The sequence below is a fragment of the Aedes aegypti genome, chromosome 3 (assembly GCF_002204515.2).
Source record: "Aedes aegypti strain LVP_AGWG chromosome 3, AaegL5.0 Primary Assembly, whole genome shotgun sequence".
Classification (NCBI taxonomy): Eukaryota; Metazoa; Arthropoda; class Insecta; order Diptera; family Culicidae; genus Aedes; species Aedes aegypti.
The window spans coordinates 171867666-171891175 of record NC_035109.1 but is presented as its reverse complement, the minus strand read 5'-3'; the positions used below and the strand labels follow the sequence as shown (position 1 = coordinate 171891175).

Below are 23510 nucleotides of genomic sequence, written 5' to 3'. Positions count from 1 at the left end.
GTGTTAAAGTAAATAGTTTTTCTTTCAAAACAACTATTTATTTATTTATTTATTTGTGCGTAAGTAAGAGTAATCATTAGGAAAGTAATCTCAATATATTGGCACACTAACTGAATTATCCCACAATACGGGTATCTCCGGTAATAACTAGAACTAGAATTGAACTAGAAGTGTCATAGGTATTCAAAATCATGAAGAATGAGCTGTCACATGCCTAGTTTTGGTACAAAAACCTAAATATCGCAATACACGGGTATCTCCGGTGGTCATTCCTGGGTTATTTCAGTGGCCCTGAAAAACCAAAGTGGCCATTTATCTATAATTGAACTAGCAGAATCACAGGGATCCAAAATCTTGAAGATTCAGCCGTCGCATGCCTATTTTTGGTGCTAAAGCTTTGTGGTCTCATATTACGGGTTTTCCGGTGCTCCAAAAGGACTAGAATAACCATCCATTCATCCTTTTGGCAAAATTCATCCAAACATAAGAAATCGTAAAAAATTGGACACAATTTATTTGGTTTTGGGGTATAAATCTGAGTAATTTCATCAAATTGTCCAGATTGGCCAGCTTCCGGAACTCCAGGAAGCGGTTCCGCATGGACCGTACTGGACGATTCTATACCATTACCCGGAATGCAATTTGCCGGAAGCCCATTTACCGGAATGCACCATTACCCGGAATACCAAATCTGTATACAATTTTTATTCTCTTTCATTGATGCTCAGTACAAATTATGTCATGCTAACCATGGACATTCTCGACTCCCTCAGTTTCCATAAAAACTTTTTCAAAATATGTTGTTCTTCATGCCGACGTTACGACTCAATTGGGACAAAACCTGCTTCTTAACTGTTCTAGGAGCATTCCTACAGTTAATAGCTGAGAGCCATTTTGCATTCGTTCATAGTTTGACAAGTATGTAAGTACTCTAGATCCAAAACGTCGTCAACTTTGCCAACCAGAAATAATTTTGAACCGGCGGTATAAATTGTGCCAACCTCAGCTTGATCTTTCTGATTAGTTAGCTTCATTTTGTCGCAATGTAGGCCTTAAGCTATAAACGAATAATATTTAACATTAATTAATGAACTTTTTTCATTCATCCTATGAATCGCTATTTTCCCTTATTTTTGTGCCTTTAAATAAATGACATCTAACTGATTTAAAAATATGATGGATTTTTGTTTTCTCCCCTCCAATATTTTGGACTGTTTGAAGGGGGGAGACGTAAATGAAAATTAATATTTGTGTCAGCTTTATACATTTTTGATGCCAAAAATTAATGAGGTCAGTTTATAAAACAAAGAAATAAACGCCTTACAAATAAGGTAGGGTGCATTTGAGTAAATGGAACATCTCAGCATTTAAAAATGTTTGGAGTTCTGATGGGTTTCTTATTCCCCTAAATTCAAACAGTTTAGTATCCAATTTCAATGTTGTATCAAAATATTTAAAAAATACACTGATCTTGCGAGGAAACGACATACAGCAGTGTTATTCACTTTTCAGCTGTATGGTTTGAGGAAAACTAAAAAAATCAAGACGAAAACGAAGAGCGTCTTGGTGATTAAAAGTAGGGACACTATTCACCATTATGACGACCGTCTTTGGATTCCGAAATATTAAACCTCAACAGATTTACTTTTCCTTTGAATTTGCTTGATTGTGCTATTTGTCTGTACCCCGAATCCCAGGGTAATACATTAGAAAAAACAATAAACAATCAAAAGAAGAAGATTTTTGTCATTTTCGACTAAACACATTTTGCCAAAATGGCCATAATCGGTGCAACTCGAAATAACCGCCACCCAAATAAAAAAGAGTGAATATCAGATGACCCGAAATAGGTCACTTCAAAAGGGATATACGGGGGATTTGCATTCGGTTGATTGACGTTTGTGGAAACGACATTCGGTGCATTGACACTCGGCGAAAAGTAGCAAAAACCAATCGTATTAAACATTCTAATCATTGCTTATTTATTATCGTTTGGATTGAGAACCGATGGTCCAATGTTAAAAGTAAAGTTAAATAGTTGTAGCCAGATTTAGCCAGTACAGCCATGACAAGCTGAAAAGATAAGTTGAAAGAACAGATTATTTTTAAAAGAAGGATGAATCATCTATGAAATGCAAATATATGAAGATGGTGCATATTGACACGATGCTTATGTATTTTGAAAGAAGAACTTCCCCTGTTCATTATCGTTGGCGGTCATTTTAAATATGTTTTAAGTCAACATTCTGACCTGAATGACCGTTAAATGTCTAAAAGAACGTTAATGAAAAATATGAGAAATGGAGATAAAATTTTCCGGTAAATGGTCCTTTCGGGTAATGATTTTCCGGTGAATGGTTCATTCCGGTAAATAGTTTTCCGGTAAATGGTCTTCCGGTAATTAGCATTCCGGGTAATGTTGGAGAACCTTTAACAATATGAGGACGGTTCACATTACTTGTTTAGTTACGAAACTACAGGTTGTCAAAGTGAGGGCCTCTAAATGGACTTTTTTCATATGTAGCAGGTTCCCGGTGGCCACAGTGACCGAATCCGGATCTTCGGGAGGGTTTCTGAAACTAGACATGCGTGCCCTTCATTTAAGCCCAACAGAACTAAATTCGGTCAACATACTGATTTTTGCGACTGCTGTTTTAATTTTCGGGTGGAAAACGACCCTAAGTCACAATTTGTAACTTTTTTTCTGGACGCTTCCCTAGGGGTCATTCAAAACTTTTGTTTCCGCAAAAACAAAATTTCACACAAAAAATTAATTGTCAGAAAATTTCAAATTGCTGGGTTATGTCACTCAAAAGTTACATTGATTTGAATTTGGGTCGAAAAAGACCCAAGGTCCTTACTGAGGTTAATATAAATGAAATGCTGCAATTTCCGAATTAGAATAAAGCTTCAAACTGAATTTCACGCTATAGCTGTGACGAAGCTTAAGCCTTCTAGTTCATTGCTTCCGGGTCTTCACGTGTTATCAAGCTTACTCTACTTCTTTTTTCCAATTCCTTTGAAAGCCCTCCGTACGAGAAAGCATAAGAAGAAATAGGTCACACACAGATGATTGCAAAAGTTTGACATTATTTAGTATTCTTTTTGGGCGCGCCAAAGCAGCTGCTAGGAAAGAAAAGCGGAAAAACGCCGAAAGCCGGGTGCTGCGTAGAAACAATAATCGCCATCCGGAAAAAGTACGGACAATGAATACTAATGATGTCATTAATGGTTTTCCCTTTCTTTCTTTCTTTTTGTCGTTCCGACTAAAAACAGGAAGTGATGCACTTATTGTCTAACACTTTGAGCGGAGAAAAATGGGAAACGTAGCGGGGAAATTTCGTAGAAGCAGACTGAAGGAAAGGATTCTGCGATGGAACGCAACAACGGACCTTTTTTGACGCTTTTATTCGGGGAATAGCATACAAGAGGGGGGAAGGGACAAAATTTGTCCATCGACAATGTTCTCAATGGAGCAAGCAAAAGCTGTGATACGGACAATGTCCGATTTATCGTAGTCCTCCCGTACAGCGACCCACAGTGGTTCCTGCTGCAGAGATGACCGCCCATCTCTGCAGCAGGAACCACTGTGGGTCGCTGTACGGGAGGACTACGATAAATCGGACATTGTCCGTATCACAGCTTTTGCTTGCTCCATTGAGAACATTGTCGATGGACAAATTTTGTCCCTTCCCCCCTCTTGTATGCTATTCCCCGAATAAAAGCGTCAAAAAAGGTCCGTTGTTGCGTTCCATCGCAGAATCAACTCTCGACTCGCAATAAGTCGTTTTTTTTTGTCGTTGGTGACTTTAATGTCAAACAATGCTCAATGAACGGCAACATTTTATTTGATTAGCGCCCTTCAGAATATTTCTCTATTAAATACCCTGATAGCCCTACTTGAGTCCTCTTCTAGAAACTCTTCTACAATTGATTTCGTTTTAACCAGTCCCTAGTCACATTTGTAGCCAACCTTAGCCAGCCTCTTCTCACTCACATGGCCTATATCGAGAAGTGAAGGCAAGAATTTATCAAGCAATGTAATGAAACCTTGTTTTACAAGTATTTAACAAGATATCATTAAACGAATATAATGATTTTGTTCCAGTTGATTTTACGGAATCATGTCCTATAGAGGAACCACTGTTGATCGGCTCCAAGCTATAGGGAAACCAGGGCGCTCTGTATGAAGTTGTGTGGAACATTTTTCACTGCTAGATTTACTGATATTTTTTTCTTCAACAGGACCAACGACGACGAATACTGACACCGACCATTGACGGACGATGGTATGACGACACACTTTCGTCGAACAATGCTTTCCGTCCCAGCTATGATGGTGGCAATTTAGTTGAAAATTGAATTTCGTCGCATGCAGTGACAGTCAGTAGTGTTGGCTAGGAAATGATTTAGGGTGCAATAAGAGCGATTTTTTGTGCATGGCTGATTTTATTGCATAGTTGTTTTTGAACGAAATTCTTGCTGTTTGAATGTGCTTTTCGTATTATATATCGAAAAGTTGAAACTCGTGTTATCCATTTCAAGTGAAACGGGTTGAGTGCAGTTCTAGGAAACCAACAATATGCTGGAGTTGTTAAATGGATTGGTATGCAATATTAACGGTCATAGGATCCAGCGTAGCACGAATCCCGTTTGTTGCAATAACTATTTTATTTGGTTTCCTGCAGTTGAACATACATGTTTTTACAATTAGCGACTCTGGCTTCGGTCTCTATGGAAGAAAGCATCATCTTTAAAATGAGGTATTTCCGAAACAACAACCAAATGAAAGCTGGGATTTGATTTCGACTTTAAATGGAAGTATTCTTTTGTTCAAAATGTCAACTCTACAATAAAAATGTGCTTATTTATCGCTTTTTAATAGAACAATTCAACTCTCAAAAAAACATAATTTTTTGAAAGCCCATTTTCGGGTCATCCTTTTTCAACATATAATATAAAATATATGACCGATTTTTTGCTTAAACCTCAAATACTTAAACGCGCTGCACAACTTCTTGGAAAAAGAACATATATGAGTTTTCGAACATTGATTTTTCGGGGATACCCTATTCTACAAGCGCGTACAATCCAATCCAAATCAGAAGATATATAATAGAGCTTTACCTGCTATCGCCAACTGTTTGATGAAGAAGTTCATTCGGGACTTGCGGTTCTTGTTCAGCAGCAGCGTGACCAGCACGGCCGAGTTTCCCAGCACAATCACGGTGAAAAGTGCCCATAATACTGCAAATTGTTCAGTCTGGAAAGAAAAAAAAATATGGATATGAATAAAATTATCATTGTTTTTAATGTTTTTTTTATATATATGAGGTTTAGACGGGTTCACCTCTGTAGTGATAGAATATTAAAATTCAATCAATTGATAGAAATCGATGTGGAGTTTTGCTTCATGTAGTTTTCTTGAACTTCGAGCAGCAAAGGCTAAACAAATAGAATCTTATTATGTAGAACAACTCGAACAATTAACATTATTGAAAAATCTTGCTAAAGTACTTGAAAACAAACGAACTAGCATGCACATGTATCTCATATCCCCTTAACTTATTTGTGTGGCTTACAGATTTTGAGTCTCAATACCGATCCATAAACTTTCAATTGCTTCTATAGCATCCACAGATAAATACAATTAGAACTCTGAATATCTGTTATGGTGTGTGATGGAATGCTATCATCAAACTGTTTTCTGTTTTCCTGTTGTGATTCTGCTAAGCACTACGATGGACCTGTTATCGTTAGTTTTAGCCACGTTGGAAAATAGAGAGATGCTTTTCTCCAATTCGAGAAAATTAAGCGGTTGGTGCTTGAAACAAATGATCGAGTTTCTGTTCAATAGAAATGCCAGCTTTTCATAGTTTGGAGACCTCTCGAATTAAACTCAATGGTTTTGATTCAATTCGATGAATACCTTATTGACGCTTATTTGCCAAAGAATAGTTTAATTTGTGGGAAAAATCACATTTTCCATGAAAAGGTTCCTAAGGCTTGTACTTAGGACTGTTGATGTGCATATGAAGTGCGATATTTTTTAACACCTTGAAATTCTTATGCATCAAGTATCTTTTGAATGAAACATGAACTGCAATTTGAATATATATGATAGATGATTACTGCTAACTTATCGCGGGTAGAAATCAGAATTCCAAAACCATGATTATGCGCTCTGATATCATGATTCCACAGTGTTTTCATCAAGGTTTTCATCTTATGAACATGCACCATGAATCGGATCCATGGTATCATAAGTCAGATTGCCGTAACGAAATCATGCATCGAAAATGAATCGCGCATCCATTTATGATTTATTTATAGTTTTGTGACAACCTTCCATAGCAGAGTGGTTAGAGTCCGTGGCTACAAAGCAAAGTTATACTGAAGGTGTCTGGGTTCGATTCCCGGTCGGTCCCGGGTCTTTTCATAATGAAAATTTCCTTGACTGACCTGGGCATAGAGTATCTTCGTATTTGCCACACGATGTATGAATACGAAATGGCAACTTTGGCATAGAAAGCTCTCAGTTAATAACCGTGGAAGTGCTCATTGAACACTAAGCTGAGAAGCATGCCCTGTCCCAGTGAGGACGTAATTCAAAGAAGAAGAAGATCAACCAAAAGTATAAAATTCCCTTCATACAGTTGCTGTTTGGATTGAAAGTTCATATAGAGACTGTTATGCCTTTATGTTTTAATATTACATTGCACCAACTTCATATTTCTCCGCAACATGGTGTGTTTATTTAACTATGCATAGTAAAGTATATATTGAAACCTGGGGAATGCGAACAGATGTAACACAAAGACCACCAACTGTTTAAGATTTGTTGTACTTGGTCCAAATTATGCATATGTCTTGTACAACTGCTCATAATATGTTTCTGACTAACATACGGCCAGAAACTTTCTGATTAAGTCTATGAACTATTGGAGCTTTGTGTAAAGTATTTTAAGTGTGCATTTTAAAAGTGGTTTCCTACGAGACAAGCAAGCACACAACGGTTAGCACTCATGGAAAAGATTGTGTTCTATTTGAACAACCAAAACCTTCGAGTCCGCATCCCCTACATTGAAACATGAAGCTTGCGATGAAGAAGGTGTTGATTCGAAAATCCTTAGGGGACAGTTATACTTTTATAAGCAGTACTGGTGGGTGCAAGGGAGCATAAACTTGAATCGAAACTATTTATTTCGATCATGTTTGAACGAAATCAGGGTGTGAATAAATAAATCCAGTTTTTTACGCTTGCTTGTTATAATCTTTGATTCACCCTTTCTGAAATTTCTTGCCTACACTATAATTTATATAGCTGGGGGGTGGTCCATTTATTACGTAAGGCAACTTTTCGGATTTTTCAACTCCCCCTCCCCCCATGATAAGATTTTTTGTATGAAAATAAAAAATAAATTGCATGGCGGATAAGATATCACAAACCCCCCCTCCCTCCATAAACCCTTACGTAACTAATGGACGGCCCCTGGGTCGTAGTAAGCTTTGTGAGTAATGAGCCTCTGTACGAGCTATAATTTCGTTTGTTTTCATCACTTTTACTGTGCGCCGTGTATTGGTGGTGCCTCGCTCTCTCTCATGGACAACTTGAAAACAGGGCGCACAGTACAAGTCAAGCGTTTTATGGCATGCATATGCTCATGGGTAATTTTATGTTGACAGGAAAACACCAAATATTTCCATTTTGTTGTTAGCTGGGTTTGAGATATTAAGGAAAATGTTTCCTATTTTCTCATTATATACTAATGGATCTATTATTTTGGTTGGTAAACGGCTGGGCATGGCGTAGGGGAACTGGGAGTAAAATGAACATCCTAAGCAATATTCTTGTTTTCTTGCGTATGAAGCTCTCAGATTATTTTTCAAATGCTCAGAATTGAAGAAGGATGTTTATGCAATGTAACTAGTTGAAATATTGTAATGGAAATATAATTTTATCAACATTATTATAATTTTGAAAATTTCTTTCCACAGAGTCAATGTTCCAAACATGTGGGTAAAATGAACATGTGACGGGGGTAATATGAACATACACTTGGGGGTAAAATGAACATACAATGGGGGTAATATGAACATATCCTGGGGGTAAAATGAACATGTAGTGAGGGTAAAATGAACACCATTCAAATTGAACGGGTGGCGGTATGATTCTCGGCATCTGGTATATGATCAATGCATATCTCACAGACAATCCGGAATCGATGGAACGTTTAGCCACGACCATTTGGATGGCTGTCCATGTCTGTCTTTGTGTTTTCTCCGGAAAACTCTCGGCATCTGAAAAAAATCCGGTAGTATTCGCCCTGGCAAGGTGTTCATATTACCCCCATCTCGAGTGGTTCATTTTACCCCCAAAGAATCAACATATTCAAATCATTTGTTCTAAGAATTTAGAAGATTAAAAAACTTTCAATTTCCGTCTACTTATCATAAATACTTAAAAGATATGGTGTGCTACGCAGTTTAATAGATTTTTGATGATTTAAGTCATCAAAACCTTAAATTCCACGAGTGAAAATTTACATCATATGAGAAAACGGAGAGGTGTACTTTATTTTTGTTTACTTTTTCAGCTTTTGACAGTTCTAGATCGCGCTAAAGTTGTCGAAATAGTTCCTTAGTCTGAGGATTAAGGATGGTACTATAGGTTGCATATATTTATAGCAGAATTACCGTAGAACACAAACCTGTTCATTTTAACAAACCCCCCCCCTCCCTGTTCATTTTACCCTCAGTTCCCCTACCATTGGTACCTCGCGTAACTGCAGGAAATAAAATAGATCCCTTTGTGTGGTTGTTCGATCTCATATCTACAACGGCAGCATCATCCAAGCCAAGCGCAATTTGAACCATTTAATTTGTTGCCAATTGTTTGGTTCCTTTGCTTCATCGCATCGTCAGCCCAACGTTGCGATAGGCATCATCCATGCAGCATCCAGCGCACTGCTGTGCGCACGGTTTTTTATCTATCGCCGTATTGTGTCTCCTATAAAAGCCGACAGTAGTTTGTATGAAATGTATATCGTTTCTTTCCTTCCCCACCGAGTGGGCTCGCTGCCTCTCGGTGGCAATAAAGTTAATTAGCTTGAGTTGAAGTCCACTTGTTCTTCTGTTGTCGCCGTCACCTTTCAAACATAACGTAGGCCCCCTTCCTCGGACGAAACATTGGTGCCGCGACCAGGATCGTTCACGGGCCATTCCATCTCCAAACAAACAGTGGTCCTTACCCTCTTAGCCCAGCAACTTCTATCCCCACCACCTCGTGATGCTGGCCGGTGTACGAGTAACCTTAAGGAAGATCTAGTAACCAACACCGGTGGAAACTTTGGTCGTATGCTGACAGGGAAGAGGGGGTTTGCTTTTGCTTCAGCAAACCTGGAGCGTCTGTACTTCATGTTAGGGGCAGCTCACAACAGCGTTTGTTCCCCATGTCAGGGGCGGCTGATCATCGTCCGAGTGCCAGAAAAGGACTCTAAGCTAAACTGCGCACTATGGTCCTCCGGACATTTAGGGGGAATCGTCCTCCGGAAATCTAGGGGGTTTGTGTTAGGCCCTGCAAGTCAGCCGTAAAAAATCAAGCAACGAATAATCAACGAGAGAATGCGAACCGGGTGGTAGCCGATCAATGAGAGAATGTGCAAGTTTAGGCTCAAAGGCTGGTTCTTCAACTTCAGCATAATAAACGTGCACAGCCCTCACTCCGGAAGCACTGATGATGATAAAGACGCTTTTTTCGCGCAGCTCGAACGCGAGTACGACAGCTGCCCAAACCATGACGTCAAAATCACAATAGGAGATCTGAACGCTCAGGTTGGCCAGGAGGAGGAGTTCAAACCGACGATTGGAAAGTTCAGCGCCCACCGGTTGACGAACGAGAATGGCTTACAACTAATTGATTTCGCCACCTCTAAGAATATGGCTATTCTTAGCACCTACTTCTAGCACAGCCTTCCATACCAATACACCTGGAGATCACCACAGCAGACAGAATCACAAATCGACCACGTTCTCCGACATTATCGACGTCAATACATATCGTGGCGCTAACATCGACTCCGGCCACCATCTGGTGACGGTTAAACGGCGCCCAAAACTCTCCGTTGTTAATAACGTATGGTACCAACGGCCGCCTTGGTAGGTCCGATTGATTTTGCTGACGAATTCACGCGTGTTTTCGTCGCCGGAGAATTTTTCCCTGTTTTGGGGCGTCTTGCTGGGTACGTATTTGGGAAGGCCCAAGCAAGACGGTTTGTTTTCGGGACGCCAAGAAGTTTTGCTGTCAGTGTCAGTTTTGTGTTCAGTCGAGAATGGATTACCAACTGGTGAGTTCGTTTCATGCTTATGATAACACATTTTTTCTTGAAAGCGTAACTTTTATGTAATGTTAAAACAAACTTTGTATGGTTTGTCACTATAAGTGTCGGCATTATGCTTTTTTTTATACAATTTCAATATACATATATTTTTCTCTTTTTGACATTATTAAAAATTATCTTTTGAATTGTTCGACATTGTGAATGTTGACGTATTTTCTAAAACTTTTACCATATCGAGACAAAATGCACAGTAATACTCATACGTTATTTTCAAACAAACTATGTATGGTTCGTCACTACAAGTGTCGGCATTATTCCTGTTTCATATAAGTTAAAATATATACATGCAATTTTCAGTTTTCGTCATTAATAAAAACGTCTTTTGAATTGTTCGACATTATAGATGTTGACGTATTTTTTCCAAAAACTTCTCGAGACAAAAATACAAAACTAGCTTAAAATACAAGTCGTATATTTCCCCCTTGTCCATGGATCGCATCACCGACCAGAGGTGACTCCCAGATCTTTCCCTCCCTCATAAATAAACACCCTTCCTGTGGTGATTGTGGAGATGCAGAGGTATTCTCGGTCTCTAGAAGCAACAATCATTACACCCTAACATTCCTTCCCTATCCCAAATGACTGTAAGGACTTGGCCGGCGCCGTTATTGATCAATCATATTAGATCTGCTAAAATTGCACTTCGAGAGTAAGTGGAAATTCCCGTCCCTTATTCATTTGGATCGTAGTGCAATTCTTACCAGTTCCGATCAATCACGGAATAGCAACCATTGACATGTACAGTCAGTCTATGCTATGCTATGCTATGGTACCAACGGCCGCCTTGGTACGTCCTAGATCGGCTCAAGCAATGATGCAGCGGATGTCGCAGCGGATGTCGCAGCGGATGTCGCAGCGGATGTCGCAGCGGCATAAGTTCTATCTGAAGCTCAACGTAATATGCTCCATCTACAAGGCGACAAATTAGATTGTGAGAACTTTCGAGCGATCACCATTCTTAACGCGACCTACAATGTATTATCCCAGATCATCTTCCGTCATCTGCCATCTATAGTAAACGAGTTCGTGGGAAGTTATCAAGCCGGCTTCGTTGACGGCCCTCCAAAAATGCCGTGAATACCAGGTCCCAACGCATCACCTTTTCATCGATTTCAAGGTTTCATACGATAGTATCGACCGCGTAGAGCCATGGAAAATCATGGACGAGAACAGCTTTCTCGGGAAGCTCACGAGGCTGATAAGAGCGACGATGGATGGTGTGCAAAATTGTGTGAAGGTTTCAGGCGAACACTCCAGTTCGTTTGTATCCCGCCGGGGACTACGACGACTTTCGTGCTGTTGTTCAATATTGCGCTAGAAGGTGTTATGCGGAGAGCCGGGCTTAACAGCCGGAGTACAATTTTTACGAGATCCAGTCAATTTGTTTGCTTCGAGGATGATATGGACATTGTCGGCCGAACATTTTAAAAGGTGGCAGACCTGTACACCCGCCTGAAACGTAAGGCAGCAAAAGTTGGACTGGTGGTGAACGCGGCCAAGACAAAGTACATGTTAGCTGGTGGGGCCGAGCGCAACAAGGCTCGCCTAGGTAGCAGTGTTACGATAGACGGGGATACGTTCGAGGTGGTTGACGAGTTCATCTACCTTGGATCCTTGCTGACGGCTGACAATAACGTTATCCATGAAATACGGAGGCGCATCATCAGTGCAAGTCGGGCCTACTATGGCCTTCACAAGAAGCTGCGGTCAAGAAAGATTCACACCCGTATCAAATGTACCATGTACAAAACGCTCATAAGACCGGTAGTCCTCTACGGGTATGAAACATGGACGATGCTCGAGGAGGACTTGCAAGAACTTGGAGTCTTCGCACGTCGGGTGCTTAGGACGGTCTTTGGCGGTGTGCAGGAAAACGGTGTGTGGCGGCGAAGGATGAACCACGAGCTCGCCAAACTCTACGGCGAACCCAGTATCCAGAAGGTGGTCAAAGCTGGAAGGATACGATGGGCAAAGCATGTTGCAAGAATGCTGGACAGCAACCCTACAAAGATGGTGTTCGCGTCGGATCTGGTTGTACAAGAAGGCGTGGAGCGCAGCGAGCTAGGTGGGCGGACCAAGTGCGTATCGATTTGGTGAGCGTGGGGCAGAACCGAGGATGGAGAAATGCGACTACGATCCGAGTATTGTGGCGTGAAATTGTTGACTCAATGTTATCTGTTTAGATGTTATCTGAATAAATGAATGGATCTATTATTTTAGGTTTGTGTCAGTGATTTATGCCTAGGATTGGTGGAAGCATGTGAGAGAAATTGGATTCAATTGTGTCTGTGCAATGATTGCTGTCGACATAAATATTGCGTATCAGCTTCAGATGGAGCTAAGGAAATGGTACCGCAATGGTGGTGAATTGATTTTTTACTTAAAGTTTAAATATTTCACACCATTTAACGAATTTAGTGGTCGTGTACGGATATTATTGGGGCCTAGATAGCCGTAGCGGTAAACGCGCAGCTATTCAGCATGACCATGCTGAGGGTCGTGGGTTCGAATCCCGCTGGTCGAGGATCTTTTCGTAAAGGAAATTTTCTCGACTTCCCAGGGCATAGAGTATCTTCTTAATTGCCACACGATATACGCATGCAAAAATGGTCAATGGCATAGTAAGCTCTCAGTTAATAACTGTGGAAGTGCTCATAAGAACACTAAGCTGAGAAGCAGGCTCTGTCCCAGTTGGGACGTAACGCCAGAAAGAAGAAGTACGGATATTGTTAAATATATTTACTAAATGAGACAGCCCTTGATGCATCCGGAAATATTCTTGACTGCCTTTTCACGAACTCTTGTGCTCTTATTTTTACGTTGATGCGTTTATCGAGACGTGTCATGAGCCATTAAAAGACCCCTCCATACCTTTCTGCATTCTGTCACGGAATGTTCCCCGATAAGTCTTAAACGTACATACTATGTTAATGTTATATCATATTGGTTATGCATTGATTAGTACATAACCAACATAGAGCTAGACGTAGAAAAAATGTCGAACATTGAACATCATTTTTCTCCTGCATACAATAGAAAACTCATTTTGATGATCTCTGACCATAGTGGTTTCTGCGCTCGTGTACATACACGTTTCATGTCACCAACACTACTTGAAGAGTGCTGGTTGAAAATATAAACAAAGATCAGCTGTCCCTAGCAAAATCAAATGGCAGTATTTCCCACCAGCAAATTTGCGCATGTATTTGTGACACCACTCGGCGAGAGCTCAATGGTCTTATCCCCCTCCAGGATCATTCAGGCCCCCCCAGAAATGTTTGATGATAATATACAAAATATGAAAATTGAAGAAATAATAATTTACGTAATTCTAACGTGAACTAAGATCTTCTGAATGAATTGACAAACGTTCTTTTGTTATGTACAACAATCTTGGGAAAACCTCGCTTGCCGTACACAACATCAGTGTGGCGGTTCTAACTTTGATGAATCGTGCGACATCCGAAAGATTGATCGTCCGGCTGTCGCTCAATTGGTTACCGCAAGAACCAGCTTGTTGTTGTATGCGATAAGCGCAATTTTTCGACATTTATTTTGCAAAAAATACCGTGATACTGAAACGCGGAAATTTGGTTCCTTGAATTTGTATTTTCTGAATAATGTTCAAGCATAAAGCACCATTTTCACTGCCTTATGATTTCCCAAGTTTTTTTTAAGGATGCTCGAGGTATCCGATGATGATGATTACCCGTATAAGAGCTCTTTAAATAAATCCACACATTATTTATGATTCGTATAAAGTCCGACAAAATTAAATGAAAAAAATAGCCAAAATAACTGAAGGAACCTTAATGAAAAAAAGATGGCTGAAATTTTAGGCGAAAATAAGGCTAAATTCATTACAGAATTTCTTAGACATTTCAGCGTGGGTTAGGGTTCTAAGAAAAGTCCAAAAAAAATTGATCATAATTTTTTTTTATACCTGCACTAATTTCTTTCTCTGATTTCGCTTCAATTATTTTCAAACAATTTTGCATGAATGCAACTTTTCCAAGAAAAAGTTTTATATCCTCAAAAATTTTAGTATAATCAAATTTCTCAAGAAGAGAGTGGCTTCATACCTGCTGCTACAAATTTCTTTAAAAATATTCAAATAATATAGTGAGAATAGTTCATACTCACAACGTGAATTCCTTCTGGAGAACAACCATTCCTCATATGGGTACTTTTTATCCACATATATGTTATATGGTGGGCTTCGCAGCCGTGTGGTTAGCGGCATCAGTCGTTTAGGCGTATTGTGCTACGGAGTGTGGGTTCGACTCCCGTCCCAGTCGGAGAAAACTTTTCGTCAAAACGAAAAATTCTTCACTGGTCCACTGGTCGTTCCGTGTGTCCGCTGTCTAATGTAAGTTATGTTCAGTCTGTGCAGCCTATGGCTGAAGACGGTGTAAATTGTTTTTTTTTTTCTTTTTTTCATGGATTCAACTAAAAAAAATCTCAACCTTTCAAAAGTTCAAACTTTTCCTTCGCAATTCCTTCAAAAAATCATTGATTTTGTCAAATTATTTTATATAGTTTTCTCAAAATAATATTACAAATTAGTTTGCGAAGTCCTTCGGAAATATTTTCAAAATACGTCACAAATTCCGTCACAAATTCTCGTATGTTTTGATCTACATATTCTACTTCGAATTCCCGGATTATACAGGAATTATCTACGAACAGTATGTTTGGATTGCGTCTTCGAATCTTAAGAAAAAATGTTGAAAACCCCCAAACATACTTTTGCTCCGAAATTAGCATAACGGTAGAAGAATTGGTACAACAACATTCAACTAAATAACTGGGAAATTTGTGTAGAAATTTGTAAGGATCTTTCTTAAAACAATACATTCGAAATAGTTTCATCAATTCTGCCAATAATCCATATTCTGGAATTTAATTCATGTGCAATTCCTAGACGGAATTCATAGTGATTTCTGGTAGAATTCTTGGGAATCCAGAAATCAAAAAACGGAATGCTAATAGAATTCAAGAACAATTTTCAAAACAGATTCAATGGAGACTCTTGAGGAATATGTTTTTTTTTTAATCCATTAGAAAGGTTTCAATTATCCTGTAGCCATTGTCCTCTTGGGAAAACATGATATATCATCACTTATCTTTATTTGTTCCGTTGTCCATCTTTTATTTGTTCCAACATTTTATTGTTTCTATTTCCATCATATGTCGCTTTTTTGACCAATTTTTTTTTTTGACACCAAGCTTAGTGTACGAAGAAATTGGTATTTACTTTAATCTAATCCTCATAGTATCACGAAACTTCGAAGTACATGCAAAATATTTTCTAATATGTTAGATGCAAATACCTGCAGTTAAAATTCAATTTCCATTAACGTAAATCATTGTCCGTTATTAGGGACGAGTCAAAAAATAACAAGAATTTTTGTTTGAAATTCTACAAAACCACCTAAGCTTTTCAGTGAGGTACATCGATAGGCATTTTGTCAAATAATTTCAGATGGTTTCTTAAATGAATTCTTGAATTTTTTGACAAGAATTTAGTAATTTTTTTACAAATTCAATGTAAACTGAAATTACCTAAACAAATTTTTAGAAGTTCTTCCAAAACTCTACACATTTGATATAAATCGGATACGAAAATTGAGTGATCCGTAGAGTAATTTGTGAAGAAATCTTTAACAAGAATATAGAGGTATTCTTGGAGTACTTTTTGAACCAAATATGAAGAGTATATAGATTTCTAAATTTTATCTGTGGAAGAATCCCTGAATAAAAATTCGGAAAAATATGGGGGAATTTTTAGAACCCTTGATGAAATTTCTGGAGAACGTTTTTTTTTTTCAAAAAATTCGAGAATGAATGGAAAAATCCTTTAGTAACTCTGTTGGAGAATTTGTATTAAAATATCCCCAGAAGAATCGCTAATGATGTTTGAAGTAAAACAACTCTGGAAAATACTTGGATGGATTTCTGATGAATTTATCGGTAGAATTCTAGGACGAAACTCAGGAGAAACATTATAATAATAATATTATTCTCCGAAGGAATCCGTGAACAAATTGCTCGGGAAACTTTAGAGTATTTTCGCGAAAGAGTTTCTAAAAGAAAATTTGAACGTCTTTTTTCACATTAAACTTTAAAGGAATGTTTGAACTTTTAAAAATTTTCTCAGGGAGGCATTTTTTAAAGAAATTCTAAACATTATTTTCGTGATAGCATTGTGATGGAATGCGGGGAGCAATATCTTACTGATTTTTAGATAAATAACTTATAAAACAATTCTAGAATTTTCTTTGGAAGAAAAAAGTGCATATGTATCTGTGGAGAACTTCTTTTAGCAATCGATAAAATCCTTTTCGCAATAGAATATTGTTTAATTGTTTATAAAAATCTTGTGGAATTTTAGAAGGAATGCTTAGAGTAACCTGGAAGAGTCATTTAATATTTTTTGCAAGAAGTCTTGAATAATTTATGCTGTGATTTTTTTTATGCAATCCTTGAAGAATTTCTATGAGAAACATATTCTGAAAGTTTAGAAAGAACCCCAAAGGCAAAGTTAAGAAAACTGTTAGGACAATCTTTGATGAATTTGTAGGAAGAATCCTTACTTGGTGATTTTGAAGACAATTTTGGTGATTATTATATTATTAAGGAATAACTGGATAATATTTCAATCTAACGATTAGAATTGATATGTAATAAGTACTTATAGGACCTTCATGGAGAAATGTTTAAAATTCGAAATTCTTTAAGAGATACTTTCAAGCAATGTGGTACAGATTCTTCGAGATTTTTTTTTATTAAGATCAGAAAGCCTAAAGAAATTTCAGGAAATAAAATGTTGAATAATAACTACTAATCCTGAAAATGATTTACATGGGAAACACAAGGAGAACTCAGTGAAAACTAGTAAATGAGTTTTTGGAGAATGCCCTGGAAAAGTATGGAAATAAATCATGAAGAAATTGTCGACCTGCACAATTCGTTGAAGAATTACGACATATTCATCGTGGAAGGCTTCTTGAAAGATTTTTCATCTGGATTGGACAAAAAATGAATATTTTTAGTAGTGAAAATTAAAATTTACAAGTATTACTGCTGTGAGACAAAATCACAAACAAATAAAATTAATACAAATCTATGCAAGCTACGAAATTTCTAAAGGTTGTGACTGACATTTCGTCGATAAACCAAGAATTTTCCAGCCCCCCCTAGGCCCCCTCCAGGAAAAAATCCTAGCTACGCCAATGCGGGGTAAATTGGCTCTCCAACTTTAAGAATTGTTTTCCATACTAAATTCAAGAAAACCCAATTTGCAGCTTAAACTATCTCATACAAAATATATATTACAAATTTCTCGAACAGAAAGAGAGATCGCAGTAGGCATCGCGCGTGAACGGATGTGTTGAAAATTGATCTGTCACGTTTTTATCGTATCCGCAAATTATTGGATTCGGCTGGTGCAGTTTGTGAAAAAGTGTCTATAGCGGAAATAAATCGGTTTCGTTAAAGCCCAAGCAGAAAGTGAAGATACATCAGGGCCGGACCTCAAATTTTCAGGAGCGCGGGTCAGGACCGAGTTGAGGGCTTGATCGATTGGTTTTTTAGCTTAAACCGCTGTCCGGTTACCTAGATTTGAGCTCTTGAAGGTTTGAGTTTTGTCTTCGTTCATCATTCATCTTTACTAGAGAAATCACCGAAGTTGTTTTATTTCGTTTTAGTTTACACGTGTTTGAATGCAATCGAGCTCAGGTTTTCACGTCGTCGGAGTGATATTTTGATTTTGTGAAATGAGCATGCTGATAAAAGTAGCTACAGCTGCCCAATCAAGGATGAATGAGGATCAATTTGGTGAGATCGTTTCATGCTTCTATTTTAAATGAACAACATATTATGATACGTATTTTATCATGACAACAGTGGAAATGTTACTTAGATGAATTGATTTAACAAAATGTGAACAGTTCGTCGCTGTGAGTATCAACATTCAAAACCCCATACCTTTCCATTTACCTGATTTATATCATTTTAAAAAATAACCTTTGAATGGTTCAACGCTTAAAGTGTCGACTTGCCATATGTTGACGTTGTGTTTAGAGTACTCACAGATGATTTTTTGAAATGAAGTTGCATGAATCGCATCACTTACCAAGGCGAATCCTGATCATGCAGCTATGATCCTTCCATGATCCACTAAAAAAACTTCTTCCTGTGAAAACCATGGAGATTCAGAGGTGATCTCGGTCTCTACTAACAATGGATGTCACACTATCATTCCTTTCCTTCTCCGAAGACCGTAAGGACGTGGCTGGCGCCGTTATTGACTTTTTAATGTTTGGAGTTCTCGAAAGTGTACATTGAAGATGGAAAGGACTCCCAAGCTACATCTCTTTATTTCTTGTGCAACCTCGATTATTCTGGTCAATCAAGGAGTAGCAACTACAAATTTAACGCTTATGCTAGTACAAATTTTTGAACAGAATATTTCTAACCATCAATGTTAAAAAATGATCGAGATTTTGACACCGATGTGTATAAGACTCGTAAAAACTTTATTATATCATCCACCATAACGTCGAAAACACCATAAGGTGAAGATCAACGTTGAATTAAAACCACATCTAAATTTTTAAAAGCACAAATTTAAAGAACCAAACAGTGGTCTTACACACTTAAACGGTTTCGCCGAAATCCCAACAGTTGACATCTCGGTAATAATTTGACGTTCTCGGCAAAAATTTTACCGAGATCTCGGTAAACGTTTACCGAATCTCGGTAACGTTCGCCGAGATCTCGGCAAAAAAATTGGATTGCCGAAGTCTCGGTAAAATAAGTACCGAGATTCGGCATTGAAAATTACCGAATTCTCAGCTGTTGGGTTCTCGGCGAAAAGTTTTACTGAGGTCGGTGAAATCATTTAAGTGTGTAACAGAAAATTCTAGGTATGGCATGTTTTCATATAATTGAATCTGTATTTGAAAGCAAAAAGTTGAGATATTTCAAGGCATAGTTCCAAATTTTCAAAACTGTCGCGGAGCACCTGCCACGGTTTCGCGGAGCACCAAGTGCTCCAAGTTGTACTCCACAAAACAATGATTGCGGATCCGGGAACTACAGTGGAACGGTTTTTCCAAAGGGGTATCGGTATTATGTTGCAGGATTTGATGTTTGACATGGGTTTGATACGTGTTCAGGATGTCTGACACTTTCCAGGATCTCAACTAGGCAGTTTATAGGAAGTTTCTTTGATAGTACGGAATTTGATCCTCGCAGAGTAAAGAGCAGACCTGCCCAACCTTTTTGAACCGCGTGCAACATCGCAGAAAAATATTGTTTCAATTCTAACAAGACTAATCTTTCTGATAATGATTTCCAAATCGATCTTCTCATGTCAGAATTATGTGTAAAACAATTTCACTCGTTATTAAAATGTTAATCCATAGTGGTTAAAATCTAGTCACAAAATAATCAGAAAATGTAAATGATAACTTTATGCTAGTCAAATGGAGCGACTTCTCCAACGGTCGTCTGCGTGATGGCTAGTTTCCCAGCTATCGTTTAATATTACACATATTTCAAGATTTGAAGAAATTTTATCTTCTAGTTCGTTTGTGGGACTTAGCAGATTTCAAGTCATGCTGAGAAAGAGAGATCAGTAGATAGAAGCTATATCAGGTGTACTACTAAACTTTTTTTGTTAAAAGGCATAAAAGGGAGCACAAACGGTAGCTAGTAAACGTTGGTGAAATCTCCATTAAAAAAGAACCATGTTTACATGAATTACATAGGTATAATGACGTCGTCTACATTTTTATACCAAATGGAACAAATCTTCCAGCTTTCACGGACCCGTTGGTCAACTAATCACATTTCTGATTTCCCTTCTGTGGGTCATTAAAGGCCAGTAAAACAAATATACAAGCACCTAGCATCATAATTACCTTTCATTTTACAAACAGTAAACGCCTCCCGACTTTTAGCTATCTCCTCACGATCAGCAATTTGCACGATCGCTTTACAGTAGCTGAGCTCTAAGCTTTGCCGCAGCTACCGCGCATACTTTGGCGTTCCTCGTCGGTTCCGTTCCGGGGGTGCGTCTCCGTCTTCATCCAACCGGCTCTTGCTGGTAAAACTCGAAGACGTGTAACATATCACATAAAACATAGAATTATCGTCCTGTGCCACGAACCCTACATACCGATGTCTCATGCGGCCGCCACCGCCGTCGCACACAGGAGTAATACGGGTCAATCGTGGCCCCTAAAGCCCTTTATATTGCCTACTATGAGCTAAATAAATGATTTTCATGAGTATTCATTTTTAATATCTAGGTTCTCAGTGTTAGACAACACTATCATCCAAATTTGGTAAAACTGAATTAGGCTTTCATTAAAATTTTGTTAGCAACATATTACATTTCATTTGCCGAGCAGTTTACATGATTGTTACAGGTGAGTTGACTTCATCTACTTTTTAAGAGAAAGAAGAACGCTTTCGATTAACTTAACCTTACTTAATCTTAATATATAACGTATCAATAGTGACAAAAGAAGATTGCAACGACTTTTGTCTAAAATTAAAGATATATATTTTTTAATTTCTTCCGATGTTTCAACATTGGATTGCATTCTTATTAAATTATTAGTACTTTACCAGGGATGGAGCTTTAGAATCAATTTCAAATTAAGCTAGCTCATATTAGAAGACAAAAACATGTGCGTCCAGAAAAATTGTTTGTTAATCTAAAGTTTGTTTTTAAGACAAAGTTTTTCTTTCCTGTTAATAAGTGGGTTAAGACATTTCGTTTAAAAAATAACCAGGATCAATTAAAAATTACAATTATCAAAATATGAAAACGTGGCCATGAATTTGTACTAGTCACTCCTCTGTGTGCCGCCAACATTCTCAACAGACGTGATTGCAGCTGTGGGACTCTCTGGCAGTGAAGAAAATTGAGGCAATTGATCACGAGAACATGCTATTAAATCCCACATAATTACTGCCGTTTTGCCGAGTGTAGGAAATTGAATTATGACTTTGTAGCAACACTATCCAGGCGCACACTGCATTATTGTTGATCCGCTCGTTGTCGTTTCACTTACGTACGCTATCTGCCCAGACATTGTTGGGCGTTTCTTGGCTTATCATCGGATCTGATTTTAATTTGATTTATGTGCTGTTAGCTTTCATGCGAGATTAAGTAATTACACGAATCATGATCAGCCGGTGATAAAAATTGAAAACGAATCAGAGAGTATTGCATTAAGCATTTGTGATTGTACTTATATAATAATAAAGTGAATCTCTGAAACTGTATCAATTATATAAAATATATCAAGTAATAATCAAATATATTGGGGGCCTTCCTTAGCCGAGTGCTTAGAGTCCGTGGCTAAGCAAAGCCATGCTGAAGGAGTCTGGGTTCGATTCCCGGTCGATCCAGGATCTTTTCGTAATGGAAATTTCCTTGACTTCCCTGGGCATAAAGTATCATCGTACCTGCCACACGATATACGAATACGGAAATGGAAACTTTGGAAAAGAAAGCGCTCAGTTAATAACTGTGGAAGTGCTCACAAGAACACTTAACTGAAAAGCAGGCTCTGTGCCAGTGAGGACGTAATGTCAAGAAAAAGATCAACTATATCAACTATATTAGTCACACTTCTAAGAGAAAAAGGCTATAGACGGCAGTGATCCCAAAACAGCGTCAGACGGGGTTTTTTTTATAGATGGATAGAAGCACCGGTTTTGGCCATAGCGTTAATTGTAATCGTAGTGGATCGTTTAAGAATCATCGAACACGACATGCTCCGCTGTTTCCTCTACACCAGCACAATTGGGGCACGCAGAATATTCTGAGAGCCCGAACCCATGCAGATACTGCCTATAGCAACCATGTCCTGACAGAAACTGCGTCAGGTGGAAGTTCACTTCCCCATGGTTTCTACCATACCAATCTGACACATATGGTATTAGTCGATGGGTCCATCTACCCTTAGTGGAGTTATCCCAGTTCCTGCTGCCAACTTTTGAGTGTTGCCTCTTCACACGTCTCGCGGACTCCTCTGGTACCTTTTTGATTGAAGCATTGAACCTCATTTTTGATGATGAGTTCGGTGAGCGTCATCCTGGCTATGATGCACACGGCCTCTTTAGATACCGTCCGGTATGCAATTGCTTCTCTTGAGCACATTATCCTGTACGTGCTTTCTTACCGCTTTAGGTTTCCACTCGGTTTAAGCGCTTTTGACCAGATCGGTCCTCCATACCTTAGTATGGATAGCGCCACGCTTGCCAGAAGCTTCCGTTTGCTGGCAATTACAGCAGAGCTGTTAAACATCATCCTCGAAAGCGCCGTAAAAGCCCTTTTACTGGCATATTCAACGTGGCTAGTGAAGCTGAACTGGTCATCTATCATTACACAAAGATGCCTAAGCGATCGCTTGGTGCAATCACTTACCGAGATAAGCGCCCGTTGCTCGGACTTGTGGTTGTTGACCACCACCACCTCAGTCTTGTGACTGGCCAGTCCTAGTTTCCTAGACTTCATCCATTCCTAAACTGTGGAAATAGAGTGCGCTGCTGTCAACTCTACTTCCTCCATCGATTCCATAGACCACTAGGGTGATATCGTCGGCGAAGCCAACAATCTTAACACCCGTCGGAAGGGGCAGCCTCATCGTACATCGCATTGCATAACAGCGGGCCCAGGATTGAACCTTGAGGTACTCCCGCGGTAATTCGAACGCTTTTCTGCCCCTCCTCCGTGTCATGCTGTAGAATCCTACCATCAAAATAGCTTTCAAGAAGTTTACACAACTGTATGGGCTATCGCTTCCCAGCTTGCGCTGTTGAACGCATTCTTCACATCCAGAGTGACAACCGCGCAGTAACGGATGCCGCTCCTTTATGCTCGATTACCACCTTAGCTGTCTGAACGACCTTATGGATAGCGTCCAGAGTTGATTTACCTTTCTTGAATCCAAACAGCTTGTTGGACAGGCCGTTCTCACCTTCCGTATACGGTACCAGCCTGTTGAGAATCATTCAGGCAACATTCGGGATACCATCGGGTCCCGGTGTATTGTTTGACGCGAATGATTTCACGACTTCTGCAGG

General features: G+C 38.9%; 1 protein-coding gene across 1 annotated transcript in view; it reads right to left on the bottom strand.

Moving 5' to 3' along the window:
* The window catches only part of LOC5570885 (cardioacceleratory peptide receptor), a 316499-nt gene that overhangs the window by 52134 nt on the left and 240855 nt on the right, over positions 1-23510 (bottom strand). Inside the window, exon 4 of the mRNA XM_021850737.1 lies at positions 5128-5284. Coding sequence (XP_021706429.1) covers positions 5128-5284 — 157 coding nt within the window. The remainder of the gene's footprint in view (positions 1-5127; positions 5285-23510) is intronic.